The 27,794-nt window shown below is 43.2% G+C and overlaps 2 protein-coding genes across 5 annotated transcripts; one reads left to right on the top strand and one right to left on the bottom strand.

Annotated features, from left to right (window-relative positions):
* Window positions 1–206: 206 nt before the first annotated feature.
* Window positions 207–10,592, bottom strand: rhof (ras homolog family member F). 2 transcript variants are annotated; one of them, XM_077498473.1, is made up of 7 exons: window positions 8,946–10,592; window positions 6,635–6,827; window positions 6,385–6,571; window positions 6,221–6,308; window positions 4,740–4,849; window positions 2,019–2,153; window positions 207–1,222 (listed from the first exon to the last, which is right to left on the bottom strand). In XM_077498473.1, the coding sequence occupies exons 2-7, from the start codon at window positions 6,679–6,681 to the stop codon at window positions 1,058–1,060; spliced, it is 732 nt and encodes a 243-aa protein (XP_077354599.1). In that variant the 5' UTR covers window positions 6,682–6,827; window positions 8,946–10,592; the 3' UTR covers window positions 207–1,057. The 2 variants fall into 2 exon arrangements, with proteins under 2 accessions (XP_077354599.1, XP_077354600.1); XM_077498474.1 differs by lacking the exon at window positions 6,635–6,827 and having other exon boundaries at window positions 8,946–10,590.
* setd1ba (SET domain containing 1B, histone lysine methyltransferase a) lies at window positions 8,619–27,385 on the top strand. Of its 3 annotated transcripts, none has more exons than XM_077498452.1 (20): window positions 8,619–9,886; window positions 10,152–10,228; window positions 10,309–13,223; window positions 13,448–13,593; window positions 13,797–13,895; window positions 15,167–15,437; window positions 16,584–16,705; window positions 16,822–17,871; window positions 19,423–20,166; window positions 20,371–20,544; window positions 20,615–20,708; window positions 20,785–21,002; window positions 21,515–21,581; window positions 21,673–22,023; window positions 22,368–23,538; window positions 24,118–24,283; window positions 24,362–24,487; window positions 24,554–24,673; window positions 25,694–25,831; window positions 26,024–27,385. In XM_077498452.1, the coding sequence occupies exons 3-20, from the start codon at window positions 13,163–13,165 to the stop codon at window positions 26,195–26,197; spliced, it is 5,292 nt and encodes a 1,763-aa protein (XP_077354578.1). In that variant the 5' UTR covers window positions 8,619–9,886; window positions 10,152–10,228; window positions 10,309–13,162; the 3' UTR covers window positions 26,198–27,385. The 3 variants fall into 3 exon arrangements, with proteins under 3 accessions (XP_077354578.1, XP_077354580.1, XP_077354581.1); XM_077498454.1 differs by having other exon boundaries at window positions 8,619–10,021; XM_077498455.1 differs by having other exon boundaries at window positions 8,620–9,886; window positions 10,309–10,416.
* Window positions 27,386–27,794: the final 409 nt, after the last annotated feature.

The following is a 27,794-nucleotide window of genomic DNA, read 5'->3' as shown; positions in this document are numbered from 1 at the left end:
GTTAGTTTTTTTTCTTAAGTTTTCTAAAAATGCTACAGAAAAGAAACAAACAAATATTTGACAAATTAAACAAAGCACGTTTTTGCTATATTATAGTTATGTAAAATGTAGTTACAAAAAAAGTTTATTAGGCCTATTTTGTTGCGTTTAAAAGATTTTTTTTCCCTTTAAGATGAAAAAGACAAAAGTATAAAAACACAAAGAAGTTACTACTTAAAATGTATTTATTTATTTTACATCAGTCCAAGCATATCCAATGATGTTCATGTGAGCTATCGACAACCTTCAGAATGCTGCAAAAGATAGAATATCATACAAAAAAATTTAAAAAAGTATTTTGAACAATCTGACATGATCTCACATTATTGTTTTAGTTTGGACACTTTGCAGCCAGAAGGTTGAAGAAATATTCAGCATGTGGACAAAATGAGTCACACCTTACAATCATTTTTGAATAAAAAAAAAAAATGAAAATACTTGATACACATTTGTTTTGCCCCTAATATATTGCATAAAAAAATACTCCAGTGCTTCAAGTTCAGCATATACCGAGCTTTGGGGTGAAATTTCAGGACAAAGCAAAAATGCACAAGAAGTTTTCAAGGCGAATTTGAAATTGTTTAAAGTATTGGGGAAAAAAATTACAAGACAAATATTTGAATTTAAACAAGAAAGTTAATAAATACGTTGACAATAAAGTAAGACATTTTTAACAAAAACAAAAAGTACAGTGTATATCTAAACACACTAAACAGGTCTTCAAAGATGTTTGTGAAATGTCCAATTTGGATGTTGTAAACGTCTCGGCTGGTATGACGAGAAGCGTTTCTTGGGAGGAGCAATATGGCCGCCTCGCCACCTCCAAAGTTGTTGGCCTGTCGGCTATCCAGTCAAAAAGTGGCTTCGACTTGAAATCAAAACGAGTACAGTACATTCAAGGTTAGGTCGCAGTAACAGTATCACTCGACTCAAGTTTGTCACAAATTTCCCTTCAAAGTGCGTTTTCAGCTCATCCTGAAATTTGCAAACTTTTGTGTGTGTATGTTGTGCTCGCCGTTCAGAGGATGCGGCAATGGCGTTTGCGTTTGTCGTGCATCTGCTTGCGTCGGAAGGCCAAAGCCTTCTTGGCGGCCTCCCGGAACACGTCGTCCACGTTCTCCTGATACTTGGCCGAACATTCCAGGTACAACTCGGCGTCGATGCGCTGCTGGACGCTCACGCCCTGCGGGGGCCGCAAAAACCGCCAACGCGTTCGTTAGCGTTACGCAAAACCCCAAGTGGAAGACAGAAAAAAAACTTCATCAGTTGTCATTCACTCCTAAATGATTTTTTTCATTAATCATTATTCTAAATTGTTGACTGTATGAAAGTGTGATTATTTTACAAAGATTTTGTACTTTATTCAATGAAATTACTGAAATAATTTATTTTAATAATAATAAACTATTTAGGCAAATGTCCATTTTTTTTTTAACTTGACAAAAAAAAATCAATGAAACAATGATTACCTCATTGAATAAATGTCAATACAAATGAATAAATACATGAGTTCATTTTCATCATTAATTTTCATGTAAATTACAATGATGACCAATTAGTACATTGTTGAATATTTTGTGTTTCATTATTGACAAAAATCCATTATTTTAACATATAAATAGGGATGTAACGATAAGCACGATATCGTGATATTAAACCTGCCACAATAACACATCTGTAAAAAAAAAATAAAAAATTCAGGTTGATTACCATTTGTGCAGTTCCAGCACCCTCTGGTGGCTAGTTTTTTAGTGCAATTTAATTTTCATTAGGGATGTTCTGGCCCTTCTATGCTGAAAATCAACACTAAAACTCAATGTGTGCGTGCATTAACAACACTTAAGAATAATAAAAGATACCATTCTGTACAAAAGGACAATATTGTGCTTTTTTTGTGGGTTTGTTTTTTCCTTTTTGAAATATGGCCAACCTCCCCCCAATATTGTGCAAATGACATGATGAGCTTGATATGGGCTCACCTGCATGTAGGTGACGGGCGCCTGATTGACGGCCTTGAGCCTCCTGCTGCACTCTTTGTCCTTCCTGAGGTCCGTCTTGCAGCCGATCAGGATGACGGGGACGTCTCGGCAGAAGTGCTTCACCTCCGGGTGCCACTTCAACACAAGCGTTTCACTTCACACCGTTTTGTTTTGTTTGGTTTTGTTTTGTTTTGGGCGCTGCTCCATCACGTGAAGACAAACCCGCGTTCACGCCGCGGGACAAATTGACATTTCTTTTGATTGTGATGAATGTTGCGTTTGTGGAATGCCAATCAAGCAGCACAATGTCGCTCTTTTGGATCCATGTCAGGAGGCGGCCATTTTGATGCTTGCTGTCGACTGAGGATGACATCGCCGTTGCTCGGGTAACGGCCTGTTTTCTGAAGCCGAGTCACGATTTGCACTACGGTGGGCATGGAGGATCAAAACTGCCAAAATTCAAAAGAAAAAAATAAATAAATGACCAAAAGTGAAAATAAAAACGGATATAAAAAAATATATTTATTTATATATATTTTGTGCTTTTTTTTAATTTCCATTTATATATATATATATTTTATGTAATTTTCATATTACATTTATATCCATTTTTACTTTTACTCATTTAAATATTTATTTAGTCATTAATTTATTTTGAATTTTGGCAGTTTGGGTCCTCCATATTGGGCAAACGACAACAAAATTTCAATAATTTCATAAAACAAAATCTAAACGAAAATGCTTTTTTTAAAAACGAAAACTACATGAAATTCCATTTTATGTTTACAAATCTAATAATTGAATGCTTGAGCCTTTAAATGTGATGTTAAGTCGATTTATAATAAAGACGTTTGAAAATGTCTGACACAGAAGTGACGTCATCCAGCAGCAGCAGCCAATAGAAAAGCACCAAAAGATGACGTCACTCCGAGGCAACAACTTTTCCTGCTTGACTTTTTGGCTCGTCTGCTTTTTCATTGAACTCGGCCAAAATGCAACATTAGGTAAGAAATGTGTTGCTTTTTTTTTTTTTACACATTTTGTATTTATTAAATATTGTGCACAAGTAATATACATAAAAATGAAAACTAATACTGAAACTAAAAACTAAAGTAAAACTAAGCTTTAAATAAGCTAAAACTAATAAAAACCAACAGAAGCACCCTAAAAACTAATAACTTAAAAAAACTCAAATGAAATATCCATATTAGCATTAAGCTAGTGGATGACTCAACTCAACCTTTAAAGGCATTCATACAGTTTTTTTTTTTTTTTCCTTATTTGGCAATTGTAAGGGAGCGTCAATAATTGTTGCCATTAGCTCTTTGTGTTTGGTCCCTCTCCTCCACAAATAAGTGTTTATTGATTGGCAGTAGTGCGCAACAACGACCACTAGATGGCAGCAATGTCGAAGGTATGTTGCGCCATACCTGTTGCATGGGAAATGACATGCAAGAAAAGTTTGGGTTTTTTTCAATACAATTGTGACCTAAAAGGTCCAAATTTGTAGTGTTGATGTACTTGAGCGGTTTCACAATTGAATTCTGAGCTACAAGTCAATATTGGTTATGGTGAGAAAAAGGACATCAATGTCCCTTTTGGTGGCCATGTAAAGGAACAAAATGTGCTTTTCAAAAGAGGCCACAGTTGTCCTTAATGATGATGATGATGATGATGATTATTTTTACAGTAATGGTTTAGAACAGGGACGAGCAACTTGATGCTTTCCACCGAACTGTCAACGGTTCTGGTGAGACGTTGACGAGCGGTCGTCTCCTTTGCGTTGCCGCTGGATCGCTTCCATTTCCAAGAGCCAATTTCAATCGTTGGCTTTGACGACAAAATGTTTTTGTAGACCGATTATCGGCTGGGCCAGTTCAGGTTGTACCCCGCCTGCTGCCCAAAGCCAGCTGGGATAGGCTCCCCCCGCCGTTAAGACAATGGATGGATGGTCGGACTAACAGAAAGCGACTTTACAAAATTATGTTGACATTTTGGAACTTTATTAGTGTGTTATTGTGATTTTTATTCTCCACACTTTTTTTCCCCCCCACGTAATACTTCCAGTTTACACTGTTCAAATTTCAACTCGCTTCAAAAAATTGACGCCTCCTGGGGTATATCTCGTCCGATTCTTACAGTACTTACAGTATTTGCACAATTTAACGTTTAATATCAACTTTTCCCAATTGATTTCCAATGGGACAGACTTTCCACGCCCACTTCCGTATGTTCAACTTTACTTGTCATCATTGCCAGGTGGCAGCAGGGAGGTTTTAATTTCATCATTTCTCTCTCAATTGATGTCATTCAGCTTTCCCACACAATTTCGCAACACAAATTGCACTTAGTCTAGTTTATTTTATGCTGATAACCTTGGAAACTATTTGCTGTCATTTTGAAACAAAGCTGTCAATTCTTTATATGTTTAAAAGTAAAAGTCATCTCTAAAAATGTTGACGCTAATATTTTTTTCTTTGTCGGTCTCCCTGACTACTAATCAAAAAACACATGGCTCTATTACTAGTTTTGGTGTTTTATGAAGTTGACTTTTTGTTTTCTGATTAGTGTCGCTGGTTTGAAATCAAGTCGAGTTGCTTTTCAGCTCAAAGTCCACAGCAGAAGCGACGCAAGCGCCAGTTAATCATAAGTGCAAAAGAATGCGCGGCAGGCTCCAAACTTGAAAGTCCCGTTTGACGCTTTTTGATTTCCATCTTTTACCTTGATGGTCACGTTGTCAAAACTGGTGGGGTTGGTGACGTCAAAGCAGAGCAGAATCAGATGCGCCTCCTGGTACGAGAGCGGTCGCAGCCTGTCGTAGTCCTCCTGGCCTGGAAGGCGCCAAAAAAAACACACAAAAAAAAAGCGGCGAGATGACCAAAGTGACGAGAAAACCGCATCCTGCCTTTGCGTTTCCTTGTGGCAATGAGCGCAATTCACAACAGGCCGCTCGCTCGTAGTGACGGAAATTGAATGTCGCTCCTTCGACGTGACGCGAAAAACACAATCGCTTTGCTTTCGTACAAAAACAACAAAACAAAACAAAACACGCTCATTTCGTCTCATTTGATGACTAATATGAGGAGAATCACCAAAGTGGAAATGGAAACTTACAAGAGTTTTTCTTAGAAGTACTTTTTATTTCGCCTTGGCTTTTGGTTTTTAAGTTTGCCTTTTTTTTTTTTTAAATAAATCTAGAGTATTCTTGAGTGCTAGACAATAATATAGGTTAAAGTTTTTTTTTTTAAATAGTTTTATATTTGTTATATTTTTAACTAGTAATTTTTAAGTAGTCTTTCTTTAATTATATTTCATTTGAGTTTGTTTTTTTTTTTGTCTTAATTTTGGTTTGAGGTCGTGTTTATTTTTCATGAATCTTGCTTCCAAGTTTCTCCCATTTCAAAAGTCGTCAGCAATAATAATAATGAGAGGATTCATTTTTGTTGACTGAAACGTGTTCAGGAGAATTTAATGACGGTACTCGCATCAAACTCAAATCAAGTTGAAACTTTTGACAAGTAACATTTTTTGTGCTCGTCATTAGCAGCTTCTGATTCGTCAAAATTATTTTGTTGGAATGAATAATTGATAGTGAATTACGAGTTCAGAGATTTGATTTCCACATATTTGCCGATATTTTGCCCTTTATTTGTGTTTGTGAATTTTATTTCACCCAATCCCCTATTTAGATGTTTTTTTGTTTTTTAATCCACTTAAGGAATCGGCCTTCTACATAAAATGTGAATTGACCTGCCGCAAAAAAAAAAGAGAAAATCCAATTTTCTTTCACATTTCTAAATGATAAATGCCCCGAATGAAATAAAATAAAAACGAAAACTGAAACGCCATTTTATGTTTACAAAACTAACCCTGGGAAAAATGTTGTTGGTTTTCATCTTTGATCGTTAATTTAAAGCACGATCCTTTGGGGATGATTTGAAATGTGATTTAATTTGATATGAACAGAAGTGATGTCATCATCATGTCAGCCAATAGAAAAGCACCTTCAGATGACCAGGCTACTTTTTGGAATATTGCGCATAAGTAATACACATTTGTCTGAAAAACTAAAACTAATAGTGAAACTAAAAGTAAGCAATTATGAAATAACTAAAAGTAATCCAAAGTAACTGAAGCACTGTGAAAAGTAACTCGGTTTAAAAAAAGACAAGTGATATGAAAGCGTTGACGCCGTTTGTTACCTGCAGTGTCGCACACGTTGAGCTTGACCTCCTTCCCTCTCAGCAGCACCGAGGTGGTGAATTTTTCAAAGACGGTGGGGGCATATTTCTGTTGAAACAACAACAACAACAAGTTGTGGTGGGCATCCGATTTGCAAGCGACGTGGGCATTTCGAGGCTCTGACCTCCGGAAAGTCTTCTTTGGCGTAGACCATGAGGAGCGAAGTTTTGCCGCAGCCGCCATCTCCCACGATGACCATCTTGAGTTCCTGCGCCTCCCTGCCGCTGCCGCCGTCTTGATTTTGTGTCATCCTCCTGCTTGTCGAACGTTCTCGTCCCTCACTCAACAAGTCCACGCATGGCAAAGAAAGTCTGCGAAATCAACACATGGTTGATTGACACGCGAGTGTGACGTTTTGCCTGCATGCTGCTTACCGCTTCCCCTTCCTGTCTTCTCCCCGACGACAGATGACCTCTGGCATTGGTTTCGAGTGTGCGCGCCGGTCGTTGTTGCGGCATCGGCGCGTATGAAACTTCCTTTATTTGCAAGGCGTCGCTTGCATGGCTGGCAACGCCTTTTGTTTGCGTTGCGTAGCGAGCGAGCGAGCGTCGCTTTCTGCCGGCTTGCCTGTCGTTACACGCAGTTGAGAAGCAACACGCAAGGTTTGCAACACCAATACACTTGCACTTGACTTTATTGATCCCTTTGGGATGGCTCCCTCTGGGAAATTTACATGTCCAGCAGCAATAACAACAGATAATAAAATAAAAAAAATAATTCAATCAATCAATAAATAAGGTTATTGACATATGACATGATATGGCTCTGTTTGACCTATTTGTACAAATATTATCAAGATAACTCATACAAAAGTCCCAAAACATATAATAATATATTCAAAATGTGTTTAATACTTTAGTAGTTTTGTTTTTATACATATATATATATATTTGTTTTATTTATTTTATTGGTTTAATTTATTATTTTATTTATTTATTTGATATATATATATATATATGATTTTATTGATTTATTTTATTATTTCATTTATTTTTTTGTTGGTTTTATTGCGTTATTTTATTTCATTTGTTTTATTATGTATTTATGTTATTTCATTTATTCCATTTGTTTTACTGATTTATTTATTTGAGGAAATTAGAGCAAGTGCCAACAGTGGTGCGCAAGGTACGGCCGGTGGACCACATATGGCCCGCTTTGTAACTTTGTTCTGTTGAGTGACATTAAATACCACATTTGAAATCATCTAAGATTGAGTATGAATTATTTTATTGCGAAAACGAACCCTTCTACAAACACAATTTTAGTGAAGCTTTGACATTTCTGTCCCTTTTAAAAAAAAAAAAAAGAAACATTGAGCACAAACGTTCGACGACCCCCGTCTCGAAAATGGGCTTCAACGCACACATTTTTAATTGGATAATTAATTGGACTTCATGGCAGTTAAAAGGTCCATGTGGCTCATGGTATTTTATTGTATTTTTTTAATCCAGATTCCTCGTATCTCAACCTATTGTTTGATTTGGCACGACAAACACGCCTATCGTGATTGTTCTCAGCAGCAAACTGACTCGGTGGGTAAAGAATAGCAAGTGTGTGATGACGATGACATGACGCTGTCGCTTCCGCATGGAAAGGAAAGCCAAGTTCAAAGATAAGCAGTTACTTTTACACTTAGCTTTTTTTTTTAACAGATAAGATAGCAGAACCAACATACTGGACATTGTGACTGGCAGCAGTTAATTTAAAAATAATAATTAAAAAAAACATACAATTTTTTTTTCTTCTTCTTTTCAATGAAGTCTGTGTATAATCAAGGTTACAGTAATCTGCAAAGGCAACTGGACTCTTATTTGTCGGCACTTTTCTTGTTTTCAGAGCAAATTCAAAAGTAACTAAGCAATTATTATAGTTGGCAAACAAATTACAGTCCTGTGTGGCCTTCTGAATGTCATTTTGAAATGCAACATTTTTTGGAATACTAGTGGAAATTATGTTGTGTTTCTTTTCTTTTTTTCCATGGGGAAGGAGGCGCTCAAATGCATTTCTCAAGCTGTCCCTTTCAGACAGATACAAACTTGATGACCTCTTTTCATGTCTTTGGCATTCATGTTTTAATGACTACATTTAACCTCATTTTGGAAGTTAAATAAAAAAAAAAATGACAGAATATATTTAATTCTGTTCATATGGCATGGCAGTCAGCATATTATGCAAACAGGAAAAACTTAAGAGAACAGCTAGTTACATGCTCCCCACAAGTTTATTTAAAATATCAGATACAAAAGCGTAATAATAAATAAATGACGTACATGCTCTGTATTAGAATCGTCATTAAGAAATTAAAAACGACTAAAAGGCTTAACATTAAGGGGATATATTAAAGATGATTCTATTTATATTTAGGACAAATTACTTATCGATAAGAAGGGAGTGGTAGTTTGACGATAGCCTATAGAATTGTTCCGTCCACATACAAAAATATCCACGGGTCTTTTTCGCCAAAATCGTGCCCAAAGAGCAGCTTTTTGTTCGCCACGCAGGGAGGCAACTGTCCAAAGTGGAGACAGACAGACAAACGGACAGCAGCAGCCCAATCCGCGGGTGGAACATTCCAGCATGTTGAATGGCGCAGCGCTAATAATGGCCGCTTATATTTGATTTCCCCAAGGCCTGCGGACAATCATAAGCGACTTAAAGTGCTCGCTCGTGTAACAAAACGTTCACCTTGGGTACACGCGCTTCTTCTTTTAGGCTGCCTGTGTGAGGAGAGGAGAAGCGCAGGATGATGATGGGGGGAAGGGCTGGCTTGTTCAAAAGCTCGGAGAAACGACAGCCCCGTGACCTGCTTAATGGCGGAATGCCCAAAATAAACATGGCGAGCTGGAAAAACAGGCCTCGTGATCACACGCGCTCAAGCGCGATAAGACAAACGCGGTTATTTGTCGAAAGGTATTTGCAATATCTTTACGTCGCGCCCAGACAAACTAGCGTATCTGTTTTTTGTTTTGAATGGCATTTTACTTAATGTGTTTTCTGGCCTCCGGTGCCATTTTTTTTAATTTTTTTTCAGAGGTTGTTTTGTTCCACTTCGATAAACAACAGAGCCGTTGTATGCAGACTTCCCATGACCTTATAAGGCAAAAGCGGTGGGGGTTTTGCTGAGCCCGCGTGTTGCCATGGCAACCCCCGTCACAGCGATCAGATTACCGCCTTCCGCTTCGGCAGTCAGTCAGCGAGCCTCTCAGCCGTCGCCATCTTTGATTCCCCTCTTTCGTCGATTCTTTTGTCAATTCATCTCGGTCGTGGACGTCCATTCCCATTCCAATGACACGTAGAGGGAAAAACGCCCCGTTTTGAGTGTGGAAGCGTCGAGAATTTCCCCTCCCCCCACCTCCAAGAAGTGCTCTTCCTCCCGAACGAGAAAGGACCTCACCCACCCAGTGTGAAGCACAAGTGCGCTGCATTGTGTGTGTGCGTGTGCTGAGTGAGAAGCCATTTTGAGAGCGAGCACAGCTGAGAAACTGCTCGCCACTTTTCAAAACCTACACGACACCTAAAATGACTATTGGACAAAGGGGAAGGCAGTGAAAAGTCCCGAGATTTCTCCCCCATTAAGATTCGTTTTGCGTTTTACAGGCTTGGATTACATATTTTGAATACCAGCTGTAAGTCTTACAATATTGACAAATACAAAAATGTTACATAAGTTGCTATGGAAAAGCTGTGGATGAAGCTCAAGTGTTCACTTTTCTCTCATGAAGAATGCCTACATGTAGATTACAAAAAAAAACAGGCAAAAAGTGAGTGAAAAGTGTAAAAATCCATTACCTTTCCAAACAATATTTCCTTGTAGTTTTAATGTGGTGATGCTTAGTGTGAGTGGTCGACGTGGAAGAGCTTTTTTAACGTTGATGTTATCCTGTCTTCAAGGAGAGAGAGAGATGGTTTGCATATTGCCCAAACAGATGATGGTTGAAGATGCGTTATTCACAAGCTGGGAGGCAATGGCAAGAAGCACTCATGATTTCTTTTTTTTTCTTTTTAAAAGAGCTCTATCTTTTGTGCTAATGGAGTCCTTCCTTTTCAGGAGACGTCTCCCCATCCTTTATTAATGACATTGTTGGAGGATCCGAAGATGGAGCTGAAATCGTTACTCCTGTACTTGCGTCATGTAGGCCCGCTCACTGCATTTGAGGTAAAATCATCTTCAAGCGTGCAGGTCCCCTTTCTCCTCAGGCTTTGAGACGCTTTTGCAGTGGCTGCCGAGTAGACAGACGTGTTTTGGGGCAAATGAAAGGTGCCCTTGAAGCAAGGTGATTTGGGTTGTTCTAAATGGAAAAACGGGAGCAGCACAAACAAACCAGTCCTGCCCAGAGCCGTCTCCCAAAATTCGTTTCTGTTGTGGGAGAAAATGTTGAGAGCCGTTAATCAAAGCAGTTTGGGTGCTGAATTACATGGTGTGAAATTGTAAGCAACATGAGGCCGACGACGACCAACACTGGGATTGAAATACTGTAAGAAGCTAACCAATTGAATATACAAAATGCTTACTTGGTTTTACGACAAGAATACTTTAATGAGCAATAACTTGCATGCCTTATTCACAACAAGTAAACAAACATGGCATATGATCAGAAAATTGGACTTACTCATTGCTACTCATACAAGGCCTCAACTTACACATTTAGATACTTTTAACTGTTTTTCTCCCCCCCTCTCAAAGTCATTTAGCAGTTTATTTACATTTATTTCAAAACGAGAAAACTACTATTATATGGGAGTGCCATGTAGCCTGGCTTAAGACAAAGGTGGATGATTCCAAGCAGAGGAAAAAACAAAACAAAACAAAAAACGGCTGAAAATGTTGACAGGGTAATTACATCCAGTACATTCTCTTCCTTCTTCTCAAGTCCCTTTCAAAGGAAGCAATCATAGGATCTTATCATAGTCCATGAGAGGTGAGGAAAGCGAGTGTAAGATCCCTTTTTGGAACAAAGGAAACCCATGTAGGCCATTAAGTCCCTGTGTGTGGTTTTTTTTTTTTGGGTAGGAAAATGGCTGCTGAGAGCGAGCTTTCAGGCCCCATCTCTCTGCTGTGTGTTGAAGGACTTCTTGTGCCTCCCTCTAATAGCAGACGGCGCCTCTTTCAGCTGCACGCTGATTGGCTGGCTCGGCTGCCCGCTGTTAACCAGCCAATTGCCCGAGCACTGCAGGGAAAAAAAACAACAACAAAAAAACAGCAGGAAATGTCAAACAAAACCTCTTGCTTGCCCTTAAAAACAACAACAACAAAACAATCCTAAAAAACTCAACGCAAACACGTCTTTAGTAACTCGGCAATCTTTTGTGTTTACATGCATGTGGCGCATTAACAGGCATCACTCACAGAAAGAAATTTGCTTTGCATTGTAACAGTCATATAGTCATTTTATTATTTAAAAGAACAACATGATTATTGTCATCCTGTCAAGCGCTGCCTGCTGATTTTTATTCACATTTGTAATGGTTTGCCCGAGGGAAAATGCGTTGGGGTCTGTTGCGCAAACAAAATATTCGCTCATCACCAAAAAGAACGCCATTCCCGCTGGCCGCATCTCGCTTTGGGGCTGTTTTTCTTCAGCTGGCACCTTTAGAGAAGTTGGATGGAGTTAGCAACAGTTTCAATTAGTAATCAGTGTTGGCGCATGACCCTCAGGCTTTCAAAAAAAAAAAGAAAAAGAAAAAGGGGGAAGAAAAACAAAACAGTTTAACTTTTTTGGCGTTAATCTGTTGCAGTTTAAATGATGTAAGGATGCGTGCTGACTCTCATTTAACATGAGTTTGAATGTTAATACTGAAAACCAACATCTCTAGTAATAAGAGGGTATTTGTGTATCCACATTATTTTTACTTGCCCAATTGACCTGTAGAGGTAATAGATCATTTTAATGTCGGTAAAGGTGTTGAAATAATTTACGTCGGTGTTATTATTTTTTTTTTACATCTAAAAAAAAAAAATTCAAATAGGGGTGTAGATTAAATAGATGGATGTTTTTACTTTGTTAATCATGTGAAGTAACTTTACAGTTTACATTTATATGACCCGGGCCAAATTGAGAGGTATCGATTATAGATATAGATACTTAAAATTGACTTTGAATTCACACGTGCATAAAGGGTAAGGGTCAGGCAATGTCCAACCAAATTCTTTTCAATAAAAACGAAAAGCAAGTGATAAAATATTCAATGAAACGTAAACACGGTGTCAGGTGACGTTTATGGGGGGGGGATACACTACAGTATTTCTTTGCTGTGATCCAGCTACCGGTTTACGCACGTGTAGATTATTGTTGTTTCATAGAAAAAAAAAAAAGGGAAATAGCTGTTGGCCATTTTTTTAAATGAATGTTTTATTCACATTTCGGCGGCGATTCTTACGAGTTATTATCCACAACGTTTGTCTGTTTGGTCAATGCGAGTAGAGGCAGATTCGACACAGGCGTGTTGAGACTGTCAACCCGACACGGAAAAATATACAAACATTTTCAAAAATAAGTTACCGCGCACTGTATATATTGATTTTGTTTTTTGTTTTGTTTTTTTTAACGGGGAGGTCGACGCCTTTGTCTTTATTCCACGAGCGGGTTGTAGTTGCCGTGGCGAAAGTGCGCCTGTCGTTCCGACGTGCGGCCAAAAGCGAGCTAAGCTAAACTAAGCTAAAGCGCTGTATTGTGGGAGAGACAGAAAGAAGCTACCGTACCCTGCCGAACGAAGATCCTCCACACAGCAGCACACAACTCGAGCGGCAGCCACCACAATATGTGCGGGCTCTCGCCCAAAAAGGAGCCACTTCCAGCCTTCTTCCAGCGAAATCATGTAATGTGAGCGGGCGAAAAAAAAGCGATTCCCCCGTTTTTATCTCACCGATTCGACAAGAACGAATCCCTCGATCGGGGCGAAACATGTCCAAGCCGGGGGAGAGAAACAAATTGTGCGAGGACCATGGCAGAAAGCAGAGTTCAAGTAAGCTTTTTATTTTCCCTCCTCTCTCTTTCTCCTCCACCTTTCTCCGAATTGCCTTGCCGAGGAACGTAAAAGTCACGCATGTGTAAAACCATTTTTGGCTACAAGTGTCGTGGTCGAGTGGCGGTGGGTAACTGGTGGCAACGGTACCGAGCGAGCGGTCCGTGCTTCGAGCCGCCGTCTCTGCCTCACGTTAGCTGGGCTGTGCGTGTGCTGCTTTTCAGCGCTGGCCAACGGCACGGACGCTCACCCCGGCTCGGCGGAGAAGCGGAGTCACCACTGGAGAAGTTTCAAGTTGATCATCGACCCCGCGCTCAAGAAGGGATCGCACAAGCTGTTTCGCTACGATGGACACGCTTTCAACATGCCCGTAAGTGCACCGCCGCCGCCGGTCACAGTAACCCGAGGAGGCGACCTCCATGACTGGACTCCCAACGCCACCATCATCGCTGTGGTCTAAAAAGCACACAAAACAGCGACTCGACGTGACTTTTGTTTACTTGTCGTCGGAGTGAGAAAGTGCTTCGGTGCGGTGGATGACAGCAATGTGCTTCCCCCCCTCCTCCTCCGCAGAACCCGGGGATGCCACCGGTGGACAGCGTCCGAGACCCGAGGATCGGTCGCCTATGGACCAAATATAAAGAAACGGACCTGCCGGTGCCCAAGTTTAAGGTAGGCTTGACAGCAAGTATTTTCCTTGGGGGAGAAAGCAGAGCTTGTCAGAAGTTCCAGACACACCCCCTTGCCCATCTGAAAGCTTTCAAAGACAACTTAACTGTGCTGTATGTTGAAAGTTGGGACACTATCTTTGTTGCATCTTGTAATTTGAACAAATGTTTATGTCTGGGGAATTGTAGGACAACTGTTGCATTCGTGTACGATCCTATTTAATAAAGTCCTCCAAGGGCCAACAAACAGCAAAAGTTGCATTATAGCAGCATCAAATTTGTGGGCTTTGTCAAAACAACCCTTTGAAGCTTTAGTTATTAGTAGGCGATTCGATCCATATCACGATTTATAGGTCACGATTCGATTTGATGCCGATTACTCCCAATACTACGTTACAATGTTGATTATTGCAATTTTTTTTTTACTTCAAATTTAGAAACTACTAATCAGTAAATGTGTAAGATTTGTATGAACATGTATTTATCTGACATTTGAGGCTGGGTTACTTGACTCATTGAACAATTTTCAGCAGTTGAAAAGGCAATATTTTGTCCAGAATGAATTTTATAACTTCATTATTTTTCATGTAGAATAACACCTTTAAAAATTGTTTTTTTTTTTTCATCTTGCTGTGTCAATTTAGGTAACGACCAATCATGGCCATGATTGGTCGTTAATTGTTATGTACTTCCTCAGCACAGTTGACGGCATCATCAGTCGACAGCAAGTAGAAAAAATACTTTTATTTGCAAAAAAATACTTTTTATTTTCAAATTAATATCGGCTTGAAATATCGGTTATCGCCCTCCGTGACTATTAATAATTGGTATCGGCCTTGAAAAAAAACATATTGGTCTATCACTAATGAATTGTACATGAAAAATAACAGTTACCACATTAATTATAGATACAAATCTGAACTTTTTATTGTCTGAAAATGACTCTCTAACTCAACTATCCCTTGAACAAAGAGGTTGCAAACGGTTTCATGGTTGAACAGCATTGAAATAAAATCTTAAGTGTTAATATAACATTCTTCTGTGCTTTAAAATGCCCCAAGTAAGATGTTGTGTTGAATATTTCCATCAAAAATTGATGTTTCAATATCGATTTGTCTGCCTATTGACTCGATATGAGAATTGCGTGCTGATATATTACTGAATCGATTTTATTTTATTTTTTAACACCCCTAGTTTTTAGCATTGCATCGCATGGCAACTTGTCTGATAGCATGATCCGCCTTAAAATCCCCTCTCTAACCTCTCCAACCCAAGATCGACGATTATTACATCGGGCCGGTGCCGCCCAAGGAGGTGACGTTCGCCCGCTTGAACGACAACATCCGCGAGGGCTTCCTGACGGACATGTGCAAGAAGTTTGGCGACATCGAGGAGGTGCAGATCCTCTACAACCCCAAGAACAAGAAGCACCTGGGCATCGCCAAGGTGGTCTTCGAGAGCGTCAAGGCCGCCAAGATGGCCGTGCAGAGGTTGCACAACACGTCCGTGATGGGAAACATCATCCACGTGGAGCTGGACCCCAAAGGTAAACAAACTCCCGCGGCATGGGGGCCGACGGCTGTCGTGAGATCACCTTGGGGAGCGAGGGCTAATTGAATTTGATTGAATGTAATCCTGGCTCCCGCAAGCCCCTGGCGGAGGGCGCCGTCTCCTCCCCACTGAGACTAATTTCAGCCCTGTGAACAAACGCTCGACTGCAAATCCACTCTGCTGTCATTCGCACGTCCATTCAACATTGAGTTGAAATGTGAGTTTTGGATTCATTGATCCATTTCAAGGGAAAATTGAGGACAGAAAACTAGCACTATGTAATGCTTTCATTCATTTTCGGAGTCCTTCTGGTGTTTGCGCATTGGCCTCCACGGGTCAGTACATACACAAATGAAGAGAGATTTCGTGCTTCTCCATTTGTTAACCAAGGCAAATCCTTCCAAATTCACATCTGGCTTACTACATTTCAACAATTCACTGAATTCCACATTCAGTTCGATATCAGTGCAAACCAACTCACAGTGACCGTTTGTTGTATTTGTCAATACAACTTGTGTGGAATTTGGTGAATTGAAAAGCTTGATCCAACTTGGGATCCAGAGCCACCCAAGGCATAACTCAACTTGCATTGTGCCTTGTGACCACTAGAGGTCTCCAAGAGCAATTAACAGGCAGTCAGGAGAAGCATTTTCATTTATTTTTATTACTAATTTTGACATTAATGTTGAGAAAGGACACAGACCAAATTGTGATGAAATGTATGAATTAAGTGAAGAGTCACAACTAATTTTTTATTTTTTATTTTTTTAAAGACAGCATTCGCACAATTTAACTTGGTTTTGGACTTAATTGATTTGTTTTTAATTTTATTTTTGTCACCTTATTTCAGTTACTGTTGCATAACATTTTTGCATGACTTTTTATCGTTTAAAGTCTCTTATTGAATTAATTTGGTTTGTTCTCAAACTGTTGCTGTCACACTTTTTTTTTTTTTAAGGCCTACAAGATATCGAGCCCTTAATTTACTGCTTTATCATTTGAAATGTCGTATAAATCAACCGCTGTGCACTCCTGAAATGTCATTTAAAAAAAACAACTTTGTACTCATTTATTTTCATCATTTCTCAAGGGGATAGGCAGCTTTCTCACGTCTCCCTCCCGTGTGTTACCTGCTTCTCAGGTGAGAATCGCCTTCGTTACTTCCAGCTCCTGATGAACGGAAGCTACACGCCGCGGACGCTGCCCGTCGGCGGCGAGGAAGCGAGAGAAGTTTCCCCTCGGAGCCTGGCCGAAGCTTTACTGGTAAAGACAGACAAATTCTGATTTATTAAGATAGGTCCAAATCAAATGTTTTATTTGCTCAAGCGTGTCATGGCTGGCATTGAAATTTTTTTATGTATTTTTTGTCCCCTGCGAAGGCATGCGAGCGCAGGTTGTCGGAGAGCAGCCTGTCGGCGGCGGCGGCGGGCTCGGTGCCGGCGAGCAGCAGCAGCACGTCGACCACGCCGCTGTCCCTGGAGACGGGCTACTCCAGCCTCAGGCCGGACACGCCGCAGTCGCAGGGGACGCCGCGCCAAGCGGGGACGCCCTTCTCCCAAGACTCCGGCAGCTACTCCAGCCGCCAGTCCACGCCGGCGCACCAGCCGTTGGGCCGGGCCGAGACGTCGTCGGGAGGCTACAGCAAGTCGCGCCGGCACGAGAGCAAGTTCCAGGACGCGTACAACCGCCGACCCGAGAGGCCGCGCTACCGCAGCGGCATGTACGGCGGCGGCGCGTCAGAGCACGCGCCCTTCAAGCAGCGTCACACGACGCCGCCCGAACCGCCGCCGTCGACCCCCGCCTTCTCCTACGTGGCGCCGCCCCCCGCCAACTTCAAGTCGGCGTTCTCGCCCTACCAGGCCCCCTTGCCGCCCGCCTTCCCGCCGTCGGAGCCGTTTCATCAAAAGGAGGGCGAGTACCAGCGACCCCCTCAGCCGCCGCCGGACGACTTTTTGCCGGCGAAGGACCGGCCGGAGACCCCTCCGGTGCCGGAGCCTCCGCCGCAACCTGGACCCCACCCGAACACGCCTCCTCCACGGACGCCCGAGCGCTGCCCGTCGCCCGGCTCGCCCGCCGCCGCCGATCCCGAGCGCGATAGCCTGGACTCGCGCATCGAGATGCTGCTGAAGGAAAAACGGACCAAACTGCCGTTCCTGGCCGAGCGCGACTCGGACACGGAGGTGCGGATGGAGGGCAGTCCCATTTCGTCCTCGTCCTCGCAGCTGTCCCCCATCGCGCCGTACTCGCGGCCCGCCAGCACGGGCTTGGAGGACATCAGTCCCACGCCGCTGCCGGACTCGGACGAGGACGACGAGCCCGTCCCCGGGACCGCCTCGCTGGTCAAGAGGAGCGGCTCCCCCCTCGACCACGAGAGCGACCGACAAGTCAAAGAGGAGCATCCGCGAGCGCACGAGGACAAAATGGAGACGGTGAGCAACTTCTTTGTCATGGCAAAATGCTCACTTTTCAGTTTGGACCTCCGAGAGGTCCATTTGCAAGGGTTTCAGCGTATTTTTGGATACTCTTGTCACTATCCCATGGAGGTCTCAGAGAAAGTGGGCGTGCGTTTGGTCCGCAGGTGTGGCGTTGGGTTGGGTCCGCACTTTATGATGTCATAAAGTGAGCACTCGCTCGTTTTCTCAGGCTGGGGGGGGTTCTGGTTCTTGGAGCGCAGAATAACCTAGAATTTCTCAGAGGGGGCGGATGGAGGGAAACGCCACTTCCGTCATGTTTTTGGTGATGAATTAGCATCTTAGCATGGCTAAAAGCTCCAAAAAAGTACATTTTTCATGTCCCTTTAAATAACTTTTCTGGTGTCCGTGCAAGGTGCACATGCCACGCCCACCACTGCCTTAAACAAATGCTTTAGATGAGAAGTATTTACATGCATCTTATTATCCTTGCTACAAATTGATTCAGCCTTCACATGCAATTTCTCCAGAAATTGCATTTTGTCGTAAAATGTGTCATGTGGACGATGAAGTGTAACATGGTGCCCGTTCGAAGGGGTTTGTTGTCTGCTGCGCACGATGAAGAATCTCGTCTGGTTTCCTCTTTCTAACGCTCTCTTGCCGGAAAAGGAGGAGAAGACCAGTTTGGCTGTTGGCCTGTTCAGTGGCACACTTCCTGCTTTCGCTGCCGCGCGCGCGCGCCTTCTCACATTTCACTTATTACAAATGCAAACGCATTGTTTGTGTAGCCGCGCCGCGCCCGCACATTGCTGCTTTCACAACTATTGCAAGTTATGTTTGGCGAGTTAAAAATGTCATATTTAACTAAATGCTAACGTGAATCCTTAGCTCTCTTTTTATTACGTTTTTTTGGGGTTGTGGGCAGGGGACAAAGTGGTACTGTGAAAGTTCACTTTGTCAAAAAAGAGTGAAAAGAGGACTTTCCCTTGCACGGTTCAAACGAGAGGCTAGGCGAGCTTGCTAACTTAACTTGAATTTAGTTGTGGAGTAAAGCTCTCATTTTCTTGTTCGAGGGGACATTGAAGCAGGCCACAATATGATCAGCTGCTTGCAGAGTTGAGTAAACGAGCTTCCTCTTTGCCTCCACTGAACTATTTATTTATTTATTTTTATTTCTCCTCCTTTGCAATCAAAGAGCCGAAAGAGGGGGGCAGAGGGAGATTGGATGAAAGAGACAGTTACACAGATGATTTCTGGTTCATGTGCATTGCCCTTTTAAAACAACAAAACCAAACATTGTGCCAGTATGTACTAGTTAGCCCCAAGGACAACATAAGTAGCCCCATGCGTCTTGTCTGTTCTAAAAATAGTTCACCAGTGATGAGACACTAACTTACTAGGAAAACTTATGAGCAAAAGAATGAAAAGATGTATTTATTGAATGCGATGTACCAAATATTCTGGAAAAAACATACATATATTTCCAAAACGTCATTTTTGAATCATCTTTTTAATAGTGTGACAATGAACTATTTTGCGATGACCTCTCTCTCTCCCATTTGACCCCAGAGTCATCAGTCCTCCGGCGAAGACATGGAGATCTCGGACGACGAGATGCCCGGCACGCCGATCGGCGGCGGCGACTGCGGCAAAGGCATCGTGGTCAACTCCGCCGTGTCGCCCATCCAGACGCTGGCACTGCCGCCGGGCTTCTCCCACCTGGCGGCGGGCTTCGCCATGCCACACCACCACCACCACCACCACCACCTGGGCGCTGTGCCGGCTCACCTGGCCGCCATGCACCCGCACATGCTGCCCCACATGGCGCCGCCCTACGGGCCCGGCATGATCCCGATGGTGCAAATGGAGCTGATGAACTGTTTGGGTTGGGAGCAGTGGAGCACGGTGCCCATGTCCTTCCAGATGCAGCAGCAGATGCTGAGCCGCATGGCGCAGACGCGCGGCGGGGGCGGCCCTTACCTGTACCCGCACTTCCTGGATGGCGCCGCCTTCGCCGCACCCTACCAACATCTCTCCATGGGGGGGGCCGCCGCGCAAGCCCCCGCCCCTGGGACGGCGGGACAGCAGTGGCAGCATCCCGGCGGCATGCCCACGTTCAACCCGACCGTCCCTCCTCCCGGGTATGAGAGCAAAAAGGAGGACCCCCACAAGGCCACCGTGGAAGGTGTGCTGCAGGTGATCGTCAAGGAGCTGAAGGCCATCATGAAGCGGGACCTCAATCGCAAAATGGTGGAGGTGGTGGCGTTCAGGGCCTTCGACGAGTGGTGGGACAAGAAGGAGCGCTCGGCAAAGGCAAGACTTTCGAATGTGATTTTTGGTGCCCAAATGTTAAATTGTTGTTGAAGTTATTGTTACATTTTGCAATAATATCGATCGCATTATTCAACAACTATATGAATTTTGGGCCTTATCACCCAGCCCTACCCTATCGCATATCGTATGCTTTTCCAAGATGGCGCAGCCCGAGTTGAAATGCCAAACGTTCTTTTGTCGCAGGCGTCGTCGACTCCCGTCAAAGGCGCGGAGGGGAAGGAAGAAGAGCGTCCGAAGCCCAAAGAGACCATGGGTTCAAGTCTGCTGGAGAACTGGCACAAGGGCGAGGGGCTGGGCTACGAGGGCATGGGACTCGGAATCGGCTTGCGGGGAGCCATCCGCTTGCCCTCCTTCAAGGTAGCACGATCCGTTTTTCCGCTTTTCCAAAGCAACGTTTGGTTTTAAAGCGTCGGGATGTGGCACGCAGGTGAAACGGAAGGACCCGCCAGAGGCCGTCAGCGCGGGGGAGAACAAACGAGCTCGGCCGTCCACTCCTGTGGATGACGAGCTGGAAGATGAAGGTACAATTTTTGTTTGTTTTTTGTGGAATTGGTGGATTTGTGGTCAATAATGTTATTGCTCATTTATCTGGGTCAGAGCGCGATCGAGATCTGACGGAGCTCGCCTTGGACGACGACTCCAAAATGGACGGCGGCGACGGCGTTTCCACCAAACGGCGACACTCGCGCCCGCTCGACCTGGACAGCGAGGGCGAGGAGGAGGCAGACACGTCGGAGAAGGAGGAGTCGCTGGGCGACCGGGAGGAGGAGGAACCCGACCACGCGGCGACCACTGACAGGCTGTCGCCAGGCAAAGTATGTACGCTGACGTCTCTGTTGTGGATATTGGGGAAGAAAAAAAAAACGTCAGTCGGAAAATCTTTTTTTTTTTTTTTTTTAATGACTGAAAAAAAACATGTTGGAATTTTTTTTTTCTGTTTTTTTTAATAATGTTTTTCCCCCCGTTTTTCTGAATATTTTTCTGTTTTTCTGAATTTTTTTTTTATGACAAAAAATATTCAGTAAAACTGAAAAAATATACTCAAAAAACAGCCCCCCCCCCAAAAAATAGTCAGAAAAACAGGTTGTTTTTTTTAAGTGAATGCAATACACTTCCGTAGAAGTCCTCATGTTTGTTTAATAAATTTAAAACACCATAATCATGCTGTTTCTCCTCAGTATTGTCTCAAATGTTGACATAACAATGGTTGACATGTATAACAATTTGATCCACTTAATTTAATCAAAACCAATTTCCTGATGAGAATTCTTTTTGTTGCACCACAAATTGATTGACTGACACCCTGTTTGTTTTTGTTTTTGAGCAGTGTGTTGATGAGGAAGCGGACCGAGACTCATCCAGTGAGAGCGCGTCATCAGATTCCTCCGACGATGGTACCTGATAATGATATATCACCCCATAATGTGATCTTTACATCCGCCGTTCCTCCGTTTGATCACTCACGGCATCCGTCACCTTGCACAGAGTCGGAGAGTTCGGCGTCGTCCAAGAGCAGCTCAGACTCCTCGTCGGCCAGCAGCTCGGACTCCTCCGAATACGAGCTGAGCTCGGAGGAGGAAGTCTCGGAGGCGGAGATGGAAGACGACGACGCGGGCAAAACTGCCGCCGTCACCTCCTCCTCGTCCTCTTCCTCGTCTTCGTCTTCATCTTCGGACGAAGAGGGAGAGACGGACTCCAGGCCGCCCAGTCCTCCTTCGCTCCCTATCGGCGACGCCGCGGGGGAGGAGCCGAGCGTTAAAGCCAAACTCGGACCTCCGAGTCCCGAGGAGGCCATAACGGAGGAAGTGAGACCACCGTCGCCCAAACTTGGTCCAGGTAGGATCGCTCAAACGACAGCTGCATTTATTATCACAGGGGAACGTTAACATTATTCAGTCCTATTACAGTTTGTCACATTGTTGCATTCCTATGTTTTCGTGGTCACGTTTTTATTTTTTTAATTTATGACATTTAAAGTAGTAATTAGGGACGTACCAATATCCAAACACCATGATACGATAATTATCAGGATATTGTGGGGGATGTTGGTGATACAAAAAAGGTCACAATATTGTAAAAAAAATCATGCACATTTTTTTTAAACTATTTTTTCTTGCATGCAAACTGTTTGCTTTTCCGTGTCTAAATAAAGGACACTCGTCTTGTTGATTTTTTTGTAGTCAAAGAGGAAGACGTCAGCGGTGACGAAATCGGCGCCGCTAAGTCGCAACCTCGGGAGCACCTGCGGCCGGCCACGCCCACAGGCGCCCTTCCTTCCGACAGCGACCAGGAGAGCAAAGCCAAAGTTAAAGCGGAGGCCGCGACGCCGCCGGGCGGTTTGGCCCCGCCCCACCTCCATCCCAAAGCCCCCACCGCGGCCCCGCCCGCCTGCGGCTCATTAATGCACCTCCCTCTTCCGCCTCGCCCGACGGTCGACGCCCGCTCCCTTCTCCAGCCGCCCTCGGACCCCCCCCAGCGGGCCCGCCTGCCCACGGATGAGGACCTTCCCCGCACGCCCGGCCGGGACCTGATGGAGCGCGCCCGCGGCGGCCTGCTGGGCAAGTCCCACAGCACGGACACGGTGCCCAACACGCCGGGTAGCGAGGCCCCGCTGACGGGCAGCAGCCTGACCACGCTTGGCTCGCCGCACGTCCCCGCCAGTCCTTTCTCGTACCCCGCCCAGTCGCCCGTCCTCAGCGCCGGAGTCCCTCGCACTCCGGGCCGAGACTTGACCTTCACCCCCGTCTTCCCCGACCCCGCCGCACTTCATCGCAAGATCTCCTCCGAGAGCCTGGATGAGCGTCCCGTGTTTAAGGAGCCGCCCGTCGGCGTCGGCGCCAACCGAGCCTCGTCGACGGGTGCGGCGGAGCCCCCGACCGGTCTCCCCGGCGACGTCCCCGCGTCCAAGCGGAAACCCGGACGACCCAAAGTGAAAAAAGGTCCGCTCCTCTCCACCGAGTCTTCGGAGCTGTCGCCCGAATCGACTCCTTTGCGGGACGCGCGGGACATCGCCGGCGACTTTGGGGCGGGGCAACCTCACACCGCGCTGCCGCCCGAAGCGGAGGACGGCTTCCTGCCCTACGAAGAGGACGTGCCCGCGAAGCCGGCGCGGCGGACGCGGCGAGGCTGGGAGGAGCTCCTCCTGGACAGCCTGTCGCCGGCGGCCACGCCGCCGCGATCCAGCTTCTCCCGCCGCAGCAACTTTGAGGAGGTGACCATCCTGTACGACATCTGGAACGAGGGCATCGACGAGGAGGACATCCGACTCCTGCAGGTCACGTACGACGAGATGCTGCAGCAGGACAACGGCAGCGACTGGCTCAACGACACGCTTTGGGTCAATCACCCGCATATCCTTTACTCAAAGAAAAACAAATCATTACACGACAAGTTATGGTAGTCGTTTGTTGAAGGTATTTTTTAGGGAATAAAAAAAAAAAGTATATTTTTCAGCAAAAAAAAAAAAAATCTTCATTTGTAGAAAAATTACCTTTTGTTTTTAATGTTGTTCTGTAGTTTTATGAAAATCGGAAAAATGTTTACCTTTTTTTTAGATTTCAAGTTACTTTAAAATATTAAAATGAAGTATTAAAAGTATTGCTTAGCAAAAGTCTTAATTTATTTATTTTGATTAAAAAAAAAAAAAAAAAATTTAATTCATCTTTCCAATATTTATTTTATTTTTTTTTTCGTAGTGTATTTTTGGCATGCGAAGGTGCATATATATTCGATTTCCTCCAAGCGCAATCTCTCCCAATGGTAGCCAACCAAATGAGCCCCAACTGTTTGGTCACGTCATGTGGCAGCGCCCTCTGCTGGCAGCAATCGAGAACCATTTGCTCGACCTTTTTTTTTTGTTTTTTTTTTCTGCTTGCTGGCTGAGCTCTTAAAGCCCAAAGAGTTTGTTTGCTTCTTGACCACCCTTGCACAAACCAACATCCCCCGAGTGAAGAAGAAGAGGCGAGACGACGGCATGAGGGATCACATGACCGGCTGCGCCCGAAGCGAAGGCTACTACAAGATCGACAAGAAGGACAAGATCAAGTACCTGCAGAGCACGCGGCTGCAGTCGGAGGAGCCGCCGGTCGACACGCAGGTTGGCCGGCGACTGACCCTTGATTAGTTTGTCAATCAATCTCATTTAAATTTAAAAAACAACACTTTATATCGTCAGGGCATGAGTATTCCGGCGCAAGTCCACGCCTCCACCAGGGCGGGTTCGGAGCGGCGGTCCGAGCAGCGGCGCTTGTTGTCGTCATTTGCGTGCGACAGCGACCTGCTCAAGTTCAACCAGCTGAAGGTGAGCGCACATGCACGAAAATGCTCTCCGACGTTACTTGCCAACCGACGTTCCGTTCCGTTGCAGTTCCGCAAGAAGAAGATCCGATTCTGCAAGTCGCACATCCACGACTGGGGTCTGTTCGCTTTGGAGCCCATCGCTGCCGACGAGATGGTCATCGAGTACGTGGGACAAAACATCAGACAGGTGAGACCGTCACAACACCTGTTGGGAAACATCCCATGCACACATATTTATTTTTATGATTGGCGTTTGCTGCTGCGCGACTGGTAAACGTCAAAACAATTTTTTTTTTCTTGCTTCCTGAGCTCCCTTGATTTTATTTATTTTTACCAAAAAGTGTGTTCACAGAAATTCAGTCGTACATTTTTGCTGTTACTCTTCATTTTCTGAAAATAAAGTTAGAGTGGTGAAAAAGATTAGTTTTGTTTATTTTCCAGTGAAAAGCTGAATATTGTTTAGGGGGGAACTATAATTTCTAGTCAAAGTTGCCATTTTATGCAAATGAAGTTGCATTTTTTTTTAATAAGAACCAATATTGATTGTTTTACATGAAGTATTTTTTTATGTTAAATATTTTCTGACACAATTTTATCAAAATATTTATCTTTTTAATAAAGTTAGATTTTCAAGATTCAAGTAAAGTAGTTGTAATTTTACTGAATAAAGTTGCATTTTTTTACATTAGTCCTTTTCAATAGTCCAATTTGTTTTAGAAAAAAAAGTTTTTTGTATTGAGTTTTTTTTTTGTTTTAATTAGTTTGAATTTTTTTTAAGCTGTATTTTCAAGATTCATTCAGCTTGAAATTTTATTGCTTAGATAAAACATAATAAAAAAAGAAAAATTTATATTTTCCAGAGTGGTCATAAATCTTCAAGTATTTAGTTATACCATTATTTTAAATAAGTTGTATATTTTATTTACATTAGTTGTAATTTTATGAAAATAAGGTAGGATGTTTTGATTTTTGGGGATGAATAAGTTCATTTTTTTTACTTAGTCATATAGTTTTGTTTTAGATTGAAGTTGTAATTTTATGTGAAGTCTTTTTTTTTTTTTAAAGATAGAAAGTTGACTTTTTTTTTGTTAACTAAAGTCGATATTTAGGAGGTGAAAGTTGCTTATTTTTGGGTTGTCCCCCCCCCCCCCCCCCCCCCCAAAAAAAAAAGCTGAAAGTGCAATGGTGTTTTTGTCGCGTGTTGCAGGTGATCGCGGACATGCGCGAGAAGCGTTACGAGGAGGAGGGCATCGGCAGCAGTTACATGTTCCGCGTGGACCACGACACCATCATCGACGCCACCAAGTGCGGAAACTTTGCGCGCTTCATCAACCACAGCTGCAACGTAAGGGACCCGTCCGTCCTTCCTTTGGCCTCCATAAATATATATTAGAAATTATATATTTTTTATTTTATATTTTATTTTACATTATATATTGTATTTTATATCATGTTACATTTTATTTTATATTATATTACAAATGATATTTTATGTTATGTTATATTATATATGTGGGTTTTCATTTTTATTTTCCAGCCCAACTGTTACGCCAAGGTGATCACGGTGGAGTCGCAGAAGAAGATAGTCATCTACTCGCGGCAGGCCATCAACGTCAACGAGGAGATCACGTACGACTACAAGTTCCCCATCGAGGACGAGAAGATCCCTTGCTTGTGTGGCGCCGAAAACTGCCGGGGCACGCTCAACTGAAGGGGCTGGGGAAGGAAGGAGAGAAAAAAAAAAAAAGCTGCCAACGGGGACGGTTTACACATTTATGGTGCTGTTTCATCCCATTGGACTTGTTTTTCTTTGGGTCACCCCCCACTTGGCCTTGTTGCTCACAAAAGGGCCTCAAATCGTTTGCAAAAAAAAAAAAAAAAAAAGGAGTTGATGACTTGACCGAGACAAACACCCAAATTGAAAACAAATGTTGCCAATTTGAACAGGACACTTTGGCATAACAACAACGTCCCCGAATGGAAATGTTTCTATTCCATCCCCAGAATGCTCGTAATATATTAAAAAAAAAACATTTATTTAGGACTTACCATGTTCACAAGTCAACAAGCGTCCAAATCACTTTTCCAAAGGCTCAACTTGAAGTTTCTTTCTGTTCATTTCAGAATTCATTTGGGCTCATTTTGAGCCATGGGTGAGCTCTTCCTCACGTATTATATTGCGTCAGTGTTCAAACGGTTCCTGCGGTAGCGACAAAAAAAAAAAAAAAAAAAAAAAACGTTGAATGCACTTCGGCTTTGCCAGGCAAACACGACTTTGCATTGGCTTACCAAACTGGAGAATTGCATTGTTTATATTGTGAACATGTACAGAAAATCTGCAACCTTTTTTTTTTTTATAACGTCATCGGGGGGTCTCACTTTTAAGATGTTTTCTAAGGAAGAAAAAAAAAGGACTGAATATTTAAGAAAAAAAAAGTATTTTCAGGGATCTGTAAAAGGAAACGACAATTTCAAGTCAAAAGAAAAAAGAAAAGAAGGTCCACTGTGTGCAGGAAGTTACCTTCCATCGCCCCGCCCCCTTTTTTGGAAAGATTGTTTCTTGTGGAAACGTCTTCTATTCCTCTCGCCTGTTTTCACACCTGTACATAAATAAGCTAACTGTGAATATGATATGAATCTATATATTTTTCTTCCCCTGAGGATTTGCTACACCATCCGAGCTCCGAGAGCTGTTTGTGTAACATGATGCGAGCGCCACATTTCAGCTTGTGTCAAGCTTTGATTATCATTTTTTTCCTGTGTTGTCAATTCTATGAGAAATCGTTTTGGGTTTTTTTGCGGTGGGAAAAAGCGAGGTTGGGGGGGGGAGTGCTGAATCGGCGCAGGAAGAATTTGAACAATCAACCTGCTCCTCATGTCTATTTATTACATGACAAATGTATGAACATGTTTTTTTTTGGGGGGGGGGGGAATAAAGCAATTTTGCATACATCCATAGAAAGTGTGCCATTTCTTTTATTATATAAACGTGGCCTGTTATCAATTTTAGCCCGTTTTTTTTCCTGAAATTGTTTGACATTTTATTGCAAATATATATATTTGTTTAAATTTTGCTCAAAGTAATTGCTTAATTTATTCTAAAGAATAAATTGAGGGGGATTTTTTGTTTTTTGTTAAATTTTTTGAAGTGCCCAGTAATAATACATTAAGGTGAAGTGGCACATTTTGTCGCTAGATGTCGCACAATGTGGAACAAAACGTGTGCGTCGCTTCAATTTACTTCCGGTTCGCGGAAAATCGCCGTCAACGACTCGCGGTTTTGTTGTCTTCATTTGTAGTAGCGTGCA

This window comes from Festucalex cinctus, chromosome 15 (genome assembly GCF_051991245.1).
Source record: "Festucalex cinctus isolate MCC-2025b chromosome 15, RoL_Fcin_1.0, whole genome shotgun sequence".
Taxonomy (NCBI): Eukaryota; Metazoa; Chordata; class Actinopteri; order Syngnathiformes; family Syngnathidae; genus Festucalex; species Festucalex cinctus.
Note: the sequence above shows the minus strand (reverse complement) of the source record. Positions and strands in the feature narration are given on the sequence as shown.

Bases quoted from the DNA above. Each gene is read 5' to 3' on its own strand.
- rhof (XM_077498473.1), bottom strand. From the start codon at position 6,681: ATGCCAGAGGTCATCTGTCGTCGGGGAGAAGACAGGAAGGGGAAGCG. The intron at 2,154-4,739 runs GTAAAAGATGGA...CTTGTGTTGAAG, and splicing joins TTGACAACGTGACCATCAAG to TGGCACCCGGAGGTGAAGCA. The intron at 1,223-2,018 runs GTGAGCCCATAT...CGGCCCCCGCAG, and splicing joins CGCCCGTCACCTACATGCAG to GGCGTGAGCGTCCAGCAGCG.
- setd1ba (XM_077498452.1), top strand. From the start codon at position 13,163: ATGTCCAAGCCGGGGGAGAGAAACAAATTGTGCGAGGACCATGGCAGA. The intron at 13,896-15,166 runs GTAGGCTTGACA...CTCCAACCCAAG, and splicing joins TGCCGGTGCCCAAGTTTAAG to ATCGACGATTATTACATCGG. The intron at 24,674-25,693 runs GTGAGACCGTCA...CGCGTGTTGCAG, and splicing joins TGGGACAAAACATCAGACAG to GTGATCGCGGACATGCGCGA.